Raw genomic sequence first — 10440 nt, 5'->3', positions numbered from 1 at the left:
CCTGACTTGGCCTTGAAATAGAGGCGCTTTCCTTCAATAACATCACAACGTTAACTATCAGGGTGTCTTGTTGTCATCTCAGCTGGTTGCAGTGTAAGCGCCGACCAAAATGTGTCTGTTGCGTCGAGCATTTACATATTTTAAGTTTGCTTTAGTCGTATTCTTACACCTGTGGTCTAAAGATGAAAATGTAAGGAACATGTAAAAATATAAAATATTAGCAAAAGGAGCCGAGCTGCTTAACAAGATACAGAACTTGAACTGCACGTTTCTTTTCACTATGTCTTCTTCATTATTCCTGGAGGAGAATCAGAGATGAAGCTACTGACTCACCAGCAGGAATACTGCACTGCAACACAGCGAGTATTTGTGTTAGCAGCACCGGAGTTTAAAAAGGTCAAAAAAGCTCCAGTGAAAAAGGGTCTTTTCAATTCAGTGTCCCAACATGTTTATATACACCAAACTGAAGATAAAAAAGTATATGTATATAAAATGTTCAGATGAGACTCTGCAGTGCTGACGTTTAATGCCCCGCCTTTCAGTCAACCAACAAACCAGGTGTGAAGTTACTAGTGATGGAAAACAGTGAAGAACTGATAATGGACAAACGAAAGACAAAAACAGACTGATTGGTATCTTTTTTTAAATTTGTCGCTGCTCAGAGTGAAAGCTGAACTCATCAAATAACATAAAACTCTCAAAGTAACACCACAGACAGTAGAAAGAGGCTTCCAGAGACAAGTGCACACTTCCTCTGATACAATTTTATTCACAGAAAGCAAAAATAAAATAAAATAAAGACACAGGTTTAAGATGATGTTAAGACCAAGCCTCAAAATCACTGACACATGAGATCAGTCATTATGTGTCAAATATTTATTCCTTTAAAACGTTTATTACTGATTAAATTCATGTAGGGAAAAATGAATAGTACATCTTTTTCTCCAGTGTACAGCAAACCACAGCTGACGAGTGTGTTCAACCAGAGCACACAGGGCATGTTTTACACATGCACAGTTCGGTGTGCTAATTATGTGTGTATGTTCTATACTGAATATAAACACACAAATATATTTATATATACATACACGTAATGAGTAGAAATGTGGGATTTGATACCATTCCTTGGCCCTGGATGTCACAGGGACAGGACCCCAAACCGGCTGCCAGAGTTTGCCCAGAGGACGGAAACTAAATGCATCCAAACAGAGGCTAAGCTCTTTCCGTTCATTACTCTCCCAAATCAGAAATAAAGAAACAAATATGTCAGTAACAGACGCTTCCGCCTCTGACAAACCCTGGCACTGCACAGAGAGCGAGCTCAGGCCCGAACGCGCTGCGATCCAGTGCTGCAGTCCATCTTTATTTGTCTCACATTAACAGTCCCACTGTCTGCCACTCTCACCGCGGAGGCCCAAAACACTGTCAGGTAACACTTCAATTAAACAGGTAGCAGGGAGGAAGAGGAAAGCAAGTAAAACATGACATCAGACTTTAACATTATTCAACTGTGAAGAATATTCTGCAAGCTGAGATAATACAGTAAATCCTCGACAGTGTAAAAAGCATGTCAGGCATAACTTTTTCACAAACCCCTTCAAACAAAGTGTTACAAGTGCTCAAAAACCACAGCCTGCGATGGATTGGAGGTCACGACGAGACGAAGACAGTTTCCAGAGTAAGAGCCTCCTCCGCCCCTTGATGACCCGAGTGCAGCAGGTGAGTCCGTCGCTGTGAGAGGTGCTGATATGTGGGGGTGTGTGTGTGTATGTGGGGGGGGGGGGGGGGGAATTAGGGAGGGAGGGCAGCCCTGAGCACTTCCTGAGGTCTCACCAGGGTCCCATCAGACCCTGACTCACCTGTCTCATGGCCAACCAGGCGCCACTATGGCAACGATCAAAATAAAGGGCACCACTGAGCTCCGAATATTTATTTTTTTTTTTATAATATTGGCAGTATCATTGTTGTTTTTTTTTTGTTGTTTTTTTTTTTAATGGTGGAGGAAAAGGTTTAAAAGCAAACGCTCTAAGAGTAAGACTGCCGTGAACGGTGCTTTCAGAGCTCCAGGAGCGGTTCAACTGCTCTGTCGCACTTAAAAAAAAAGAATGAAAGAAAGAAAGGACGACAAAAAATAAAAATCAATTCTTTTTGGCTCAGCACTATTGGAGGTTAGAGGATGGGAAGCTTGGCAAATATAGACAAAGAATAACAAAATGCAAAAGGTCACCAGTTCTGTCCATCGGATTAGTTGCTAAAGGTCATCTACCAGTTGTCATCATCTGTGTTTCTCATCCCAACAAGTCAAATAAAACAAAATCTAGCAGTTCATGATCTCTTGGCGTCAGCCGTGGGAACACAGGTGTCTGAAATGTTTTAACTGGAGAGGTGGTGCGACCTCCCAACCAACCAAACACCTCCCTCCCACCACCCCAGAAAAATAAAACTAGAAACAAACAAATAAATCCAGAAAAAGGTGAACCCTCCTCCTCCTCAGGCGCAGAGTCTGATTTGACTCTGAATGTCCCGTGTGCAGTGGAATGAGAAGGAGCGATGCGATACCGAGTGTGGGGTTATGTGGGTGTAAATCGGAGCAATATGGCGGTCAGTTGTTGGCTTGCAGATCCTTTAGGAAAGGAGGACCTCAGGTCATTAGTGCCCATCTGCTGAATTTCAAATAAAACTTGATTTGACCTTGAATAAAATCTGTACACTTTTTTTTTAAGTCTTCGTGACTAGTTTGTCCAAATGGGACATTTTTTCCCATTTATTTTGTTTTAAATCTTTCACCATATATTTATTAAATCTTTATCTGCTCTTTAATTTAGATGCTCTGAGTCCCATCTTTTGTATATGCATGTGTGAAGAGAAGACGCCGCCGGCCCTTTCGTAGATGGCTTGGAGTTTGCTAGCAGCACTTTTTCTTTCGTTTACTGTTCCGGGTGAGTTTGACCACGTCGTTCTGTTGCTGTTGCTGCTGCTTGGCGAGCACCTCCTTCTTGGCTCTTAGCACCAGCTCTGTGATGCAGTTGAACATCTGCAGGAGAAGAACAGACCAACAGCGCGTGTTGAGTAGAGCAACGAGACTGAAGGACGACAGCGCTTCAGTGCTCAAAAACCACTGGCTGAAATCTGTGCGTTATCAAACCCATCAACCGAGCATTAAAAAGGAACAGTCCGACTATTTCAGCTCAAACAGCTAGTTAGCTTAGCTTAGACTGAGAAAACCGCTGGTTCAGTCCAAAAGGTATTAACAAAAAACATCTGCTTATTGTTACATCTTGTTTGTTCAATAGTCAGTGTGTAGGATTTAGGTGGATTTATTGGCATAACATTCATAATTATCAATCATTAGTGTATGATCACAGAGAATTGTTGTGCTATTGTTAGCTTAGTCAGTCTTTTATATCTACACAAGGAGCGAGTCCTTTTACAGCAGCCCTGAATGAACAAACCAAACTGCAACTGAGCTGCAGGCTGTGTTCACACAGAGCAGATGAGGAAACAAGAGAGGTTGTAAAAATATAAGTAGTCCTCATATATATATATATATATATATATATATATATATATATATATATATATATATATATATATATATATATATATATATATATATATATATATATATATATATATATATATTCCATTTTGTAAAATAAACGATCAAACTTAAGTTTTTCATTTGCACAAAGACATTGAGTTTTATCTACTACTAGCAATGACAACTGATGTTTCCTTAGGGGTGTAGGGCTTATATATTGTAGTGAAAAACAAGGTCAAAATGTGGCAGGAGCAATAAATGCACTGAGAGGGATGCTACTTAATCCTGAATCCTAGTACTTTAAGAGTACAAAAAAAAAAGTTGTGGCTCGAAAGTGTAGTTCCCCAAAACCTTTCAGTGGTCTGTGCAAGAAGCCAGTGCACAGTCAGCACAGTGAGGCGGCCTTCTGACCAGCAGGTACTACCGAGCATTGAAGCATTAAGACACGCTGGCTGACTCGTGCCTTCAGCTCAGCTGCTCTGCGTACCAAGCATGTCCCAGAAACCACTCCACACACAACACGGCGTCAATCTGCGACAACAGAAACACAGAGTTACCTCTTCAACATTGATGTTCTCTTTTGCACTCGTCTCAAACAGGTTGATTCCCATCTGCTCTGCAAACTTCTGCGCGTCAGTCGTCTCGACCACCTTGGAGTTGGGGTCGTCGTTTTTGTTTCCCACTGAAAATAGAAAATATTGCCGTGATGATGTAACAGGACCAAAGTTAGGAATAATTATATAATGCCTGGAAATAAAAAAAAAAAGAAAGCAGTGTGCTCTAGATTCAAGGTGTATTTTTAGGTGAAGGGTGCCAAGATGACGGTAGTGACTGGACTTGTTCTGAACAATGAAATGTGCACACTCACCTAATATTCGGCACACGTCGTCACAGTTCTGGTTGATTTCATGTAACCATCGTTTGACATTAACGAAGGACTCTGCACTTGTGACGTCATATACCACGATGACCCCATGCGTTCCCCTGTAGTATCTGGACATGCAGAGGAGAGAGAGAAACACAGTAAGCGTTTGACAATTATAGACTAAGCAAGTCTCAGAAATTACAATTTGGTAGAAGAAAAAAAAAGATCCACAAAGTGTCAGCTCGAATGCCTGAACACCAAATGTTACAAACTAAGTAAACTTAGTTGGCAAGCAAGCAGAGAAGTTAAAACGGTTCTGGCCTTCTAGCAATGACAAAAACACACACGTCTAAATTGAGTAATTTACCTGAAGAAACTGCTGCACACAGTCTATCAAATACAACACCACAACACGGACATACATCAGAACAGAGTGTGTGACTGCTTGAATAAAAAGAAGCTAACAGAACTGAGATCAATATCTGTCCCACACAGACAACTAAACCAGGATGACTGTTCAACTGTAAACCTGCAGCCAAGCATCAACCTGTGCAGCGGGCATCAGAAAAGGGGCAACCTCACTGTATCTGTACTCGCCAAGTAGACACAAAGACCCCTTTGTCAGAATGACTCTGTGTGGGTGTGTCAGGGTGAGGATACTGTGTTGTCCCAATGTCTAGCAGTAATGAGCCACCAGACAGCAGGGGGAAGCGGGGGGGGGGGGGGGGGGGGCTAGTGTGTGGTTGTGTGTGTGTGAGAGAATATAGGACCATAAACTGCCAAACACACAAAGCAGGCGTATAGGGCCCAACCTGCAGTCACCTCTTCTCCTGTAAAACTCTGCACAAACAGGATAATAAAATGTTAATAAACTTGACTTTTCCTTTACAAATCATCAAGGGGCGGTCTCATGACCTCTGGGTTTCAGACGCGGACCATGTGACCTCTCTGGTTCAAGTCTGACTGGGTACACTTGTTGCATGTCATAGTGAAAGCCACTAGGGATATTCTTTACAAATGCGCTCCTCTTATGATTTTTAAAGCAGATATGCAATCTTTTATGTGAAAACAGTCGATGCTTGTTGTACTTGATAGAGTATAAAAAGGTGGGGAAGCATCCACATTCAAAACCACCTTTGCAAAATGAGAATAAATTATCTGCAGAATAAAAACCATGTCCTCACTAGAAGAAGTGCAAAGTACAAATGAATAATTATATTATTCTCCTTCATAGTTTGGGCCAGAGGCTAATGACAGCTGGAGGATCCGACATACAGCTGCTACGGCCAGTCCGCCCAGGTGGACGGTGCAGGATTCCCCCTGCGATCCAGCTTCACAGAAAAAAAAAAATGTTGAGAACGTAAAGAGGCACCACACCACTCTACCTCAGCACAGTGAATAGTCAACCAAAATAGACCTGCTTGGTGGAGGGATTCCTGCAGAACGACTGGCAGCCATGCTTTTAAAACTAGGACGGTCGTACTCCTGAGGGGCTGAAGCGTCAGCAGCACTGCAGAGGATTTCAGGCTTTCTAGATGGTTTTGGTGTTCTGATCGGCCTCATTGCAGCGGTCCTACTACGTCATATCAACAATCTAACATGCCCCATTGCCCTTGATCGGGAAGATGCTCACATGGCTTGGACAGTGGATTTAATTTGTTATAATTAAGTGAGTGGGTGAGATGACATCATTGCTGTTTTATCACAGCAGATAAATACGATGAGATGAGTTGCGCACCGAAGCACAACTATTATTTAGAATGATTCCTCTCAGTTCTGCAGCGCTTTATGGCATCTTTTGGCTCATTGTTTTGGTTTTATGGCCGACAACCTCACGGTTTTGATGTATTCTCACAAGCAACAGTCAATGAAGAAACACTAAAGTCCATCTGTACACTACCTGCTCAGCACCAAGCTGCAAACAGTTTGCAGGCTAGCAGATGAACATAGTGGAGAATATAGCAGTTAAAGAGAGATATTTCTCTGCAGCCCCCAAGTCATCAAAAAGCAAGTTCATGCAGAGATAACATTTGGGCTAAAAGGTGCAAAATCCAAGATTAAGAGCAACTTGTGGTACGACTGTACAGATAGATTTGTAGTTATCTGTCCCGTAGATCTGAAGGGGAAAGTGTTTCGTTTGTGTTTACAGCATTGGAAAACATACTGACTGTCTATCCAGAGAAAAAAATCCCTGTTATTTTGAATAATCATCAATAGATCTTGCAGTTAAAAGTTTTAATTATAACTACTTTATGTTGAACAAATAGTCCCAATGTAATATTTGTATCCAGATTAAATAGGGACAATGTTCTGTACAGAATTACTACAACATTTTCATAAGTACTACTTTTACAAAAAGAAATCAAAAGAGAAGCTCAAGAAGCTTTAACTTCCGTTTCACTGAGACTTTGAATTTTTTAAGGGAATGTTTTTAACTTTAAACAGATTTTAAAACAGTCACCTACAGGATAACTACTGCTGCTTCCTACCTACTAAATTAATCCAGTTGTATTCATTAGCACTGTGCTGTGAGCTGCAGGAGTCAAAGCAAAAGATGCTGTGTGTTTTTAAAGATTGCTCAAGGGGTTAGAGTAATAAGCAGCACTGTGTATGATTTGTGATGTGACAAAGAGTTTGGGGATTTAGATTAGCTCAAGGGGCTTGTGTCGGACGTGTGTACTTCTATCAGTGGGAACTCTTGCTCTTGTTTTTAGATATAACACAATAAAAATGTGGGTTCAACAATGAACAGACCAGAACTTCTTTCAGATGTCAGTGTGCACCCAGAGGCACAGGACAGCAGTGACACACACACACACACACACACACTAGAAGCATAAGAGGGTCACAACACCCAGCCCTTAGCGACATGAAGCACAACAGTACGAGACCAAGCGCCTCCCTCTCACATCTGTAATTAAGATGTGTGGGGAATTCCACCCAGTTTCATAGCGCGGCACAGACTCATTCTATTCGCCAAGAAACTGGTTCCTGAAATAAAATCTAATCTGAGCGCCACAAAGATATTTTCTTGGTTTCTGATTTATTTTCTCAAATAAAAACACATCGCTTCACCTGAAACAGCCCCTGTAAATGTGTGTGTGTGTGTGTGTGTACGTGTATAGGTGTGTGTGTGTGTGTGTGTGTGTGTGCGTGCGTGCGTATGTGCGTGTGTGTGGGGATCCACTTACGTGGAGGTGATGGTGCGGAAGCGCTCCTGTCCCGCTGTATCCCAGATCTGTAGCTTCACCTTCTCCCCATTGATCTCCACCGTCCGGATCTTAAAGTCCACACCGATCGTGGTGATATAGCTACCTGCAAGCACGCAAACATAAAATCAACTCGATGACCTCCAACAACAAAGTAGAAAGTCGTGAAATGTTGCAAGTGGCTGAGGCTGAACCACGCACCTGAAAATGTGTTGTCTGCAAATCGCAGGAGGAGACTGCTCTTCCCCACTCCTGAGGAGGAAACACAAGCACAGGATGAGGTTTAGAGTAAAACAGGTTCCCAAAAACACAAGCGCGCTGTCTATATTTGACTTTAAAACTAAATATTACATTTGTTCGAGGACAAACATGTAATGCGACCGCAAAAGACGTCAACTGTTAACAGTTACTGTAATCATCCTGCATCAAGATTCAGTTCTTTCAAATATACAGATCAGTAATACCTGTAATAGTGTAAAAAGTGTAGGATTTAAGGTAAGCAAGGCTCCTTCATTAAAGACGTTTTAATGACACTTTACTTTACCTACAAATGCTTAATCAACACAACAGGGGAGCAAGCAGGAGCAGTTGGGAAGACTTGCATCAAACACACAAGGACAAGACAACTAATGGAATAAAAATACCTTTCTGGGTTCCTAATATTATTGTGCACAATAATAAAAAGGTTCTAGGAAGAAACAACAGTCACAATGGATGACAGGAGCGCACAAACAAGAGCAAGGAGAGCTAGATGAAAAGGGAATATTGATAAGAAGGATCCGTGCAGTCTTCAACAGACAAGTTGTCAGGTTACAGCTGGAAGGGACTCTGCTGCCCAGCCTGCGGTGGGACTCAACTCACAACCCTGTTACCTATTGTGTCATTGTCATCTCATGTTTGATCCCAACATAAAAGCTTTCGGGTTTCTGTGGTCTCCACGCTACAGAGTTTTGTTCAAACAAACAACAAAAGCTTCAAAGCCGAGGGGAGATCATCATCTTTTTCTACTTTTTTCAGCTTTAACATTCCATCCCGTTTTTTGATGTTAAAAAACTTGCGTCAAGTCGCTCTCCACAAGCAGATTCGTCATGTGCATGTCCTGCTGAGGCACAGGCCATGGGGCTTAACTCAGCCTGGGTGCCGCTCAGAGATCTAGTATGTAAAATATTGGATTCTCAGCAACAGATACATCTACAAGCTGAGGAAGAGGGGCAGAGGTCAGAGCATCTTTCCTAGTTAATCTTTGTGCAGCACTACAGACACTCGTACTTCCATGCTGCAGCTGATGGGGACACTGGCTTCTGTGTGTAAGTGGCAGTGAAGGGATTTCTGTGCTGCATTTCCCTCCACAGTGAACAGCCAGCTGATGCGGTAGTGCCAGGATCGGGTTGTCAATGAATGCAAAGATCATTGCCCACAAAGAAGTGCTACAGGCTGATGGGCTGATGCTATTCTCTTACTGAGGGTGGAGCCACATTAAAAAAAGGCATGTTTTCACTTTAATGGGGCGAAACAAGACAAGTCCTTATTAGTAGAACAGATTTGCATTATGCATCTACCTGTGACCTTGTTTGCCACGTATTTTACCATAATAGAGAAGCTTAACACAGGGGAGGTAACCACCCATTCAATGCTCTTTGAACCTCGACAGCTTGGCTGTAGTATCACTCTCAATTAAAAATAAAATTGATGCTCACCACAAAGTAGTGTCACTTCACTTGACTCCCTGACTGGCTAGATGCTAACTAGAGACTGCAGTGCAGCATTCCTCCACTATCAAGCTAGCTAGCAGAATCCTGCTAGCTAGCTAAATAACAAACAGTATTTAATGAACAACGTCATTTACATACACATAGGAGGCAACATTTATCGTATGTATGAGGACACGAGCTTCTCAGTCCGACTAACGTTATCAAACAGTTCAATTACAAAGTTAAGCCTCAAAGTGTAACGTTAGCCTAACGTCTAGCTAAAACAGCTAATAGGGGCTACAAACTAGAGGCCAAATGAGAAGAGCATGCATGGGTCACAGTTATCTGGGTTGCAGTGTGTGTTTTATTGTAGAGCTAAAAAGAAATGCCTCAGCCGACACGAGAACAGGACCAGCTAATCTTCGAAACAAACCCTGAAGATCTGGAGGCAATATCCGGCCCGATCGCCTGACATCTCCAGCCCGGACACACAACCTCCGCCCTGTCATCGCCACATAAATATGGCGGATGTGTACGATTCGCAAAACATTTCAATGCTGAAAATGAGAAAATAATAACTTCCAAGCGTATAATATAAGTACAACACGACCACCCTTACAGCTGCCTTTCTTCTTCTCCCACACGAAAAAAAACTCACAAAAACAAGACAGGGCCCACTTCCCGTCCCGCATCCCCGGCGTCGCCTTACCGCTGTCACCGATGATGAGCAGCTTGAAGAGGTAATCGTAGTCCCTGGCCATGCCGGTAGCTGGTGGCTCACCCCCGCCGTGTGCCGCTTTGCTCCGTTTGCTGCCCGATCCCCTCGGCTCGTAAAAAGAAAAGAAAAAACACCAGCCCCCAAGATCCTCCGATACGAAAGAAAACGACCACTACCGATACTTAAATACTGCCCCCCCGAGCCGGCGGCGTTTTTCTCGGGGTTTCGCGGCGTCAGCAATCCTCTCCCTCCGCTGCAAACAGCCGGAAACTCCGCTTCCTTCTCTGATGGAGCTGCACCCAACTCTTCACCCGGCCCCACTGCGCAGGCTCCTGCTACAACCGCTGCCGTCCCATCCCATTGATGAACACTAAACTCAAACCACCAGACGGGCAGGTACCGTACCGTTAATCCAA

At 42.9% G+C, this 10440-nt stretch overlaps 1 protein-coding gene across 2 annotated transcripts; it reads right to left on the bottom strand.

Moving 5' to 3' along the window:
- Nucleotides 1–590: 590 nt before the first annotated feature.
- On the bottom strand, nucleotides 591–10351 carry rab35b (RAB35, member RAS oncogene family b). 2 transcript variants are annotated; one of them, XM_068566931.1, is made up of 6 exons: nucleotides 9740–9830; nucleotides 7817–7867; nucleotides 7598–7721; nucleotides 4410–4534; nucleotides 4099–4223; nucleotides 591–3034 (listed from the first exon to the last, which is right to left on the bottom strand). In XM_068566931.1, exons 1-6 carry the CDS (start codon nucleotides 9813–9815, stop codon nucleotides 2906–2908), a joined length of 630 nt encoding a protein of 209 aa, XP_068423032.1. In that variant the 5' UTR covers nucleotides 9816–9830; the 3' UTR covers nucleotides 591–2905. The 2 variants fall into 2 exon arrangements, with proteins under 2 accessions (XP_068423032.1, XP_068423033.1); XM_068566932.1 differs by lacking the exon at nucleotides 9740–9830 and adding an exon at nucleotides 10016–10351 and having other exon boundaries at nucleotides 595–3034.
- Nucleotides 10352–10440: the final 89 nt, after the last annotated feature.

This window comes from Clinocottus analis, unplaced genomic scaffold, assembly GCF_023055335.1.
Source record: "Clinocottus analis isolate CAN_PGR_092001 unplaced genomic scaffold, fCliAna1.0.p SCAF_7, whole genome shotgun sequence".
In the NCBI taxonomy this organism is placed as follows: domain Eukaryota; kingdom Metazoa; phylum Chordata; class Actinopteri; order Perciformes; family Cottidae; genus Clinocottus; species Clinocottus analis.
The sequence above is the reverse complement of the archived record's forward strand: the minus strand, read 5'-3'. Positions and strand labels throughout refer to the sequence as shown.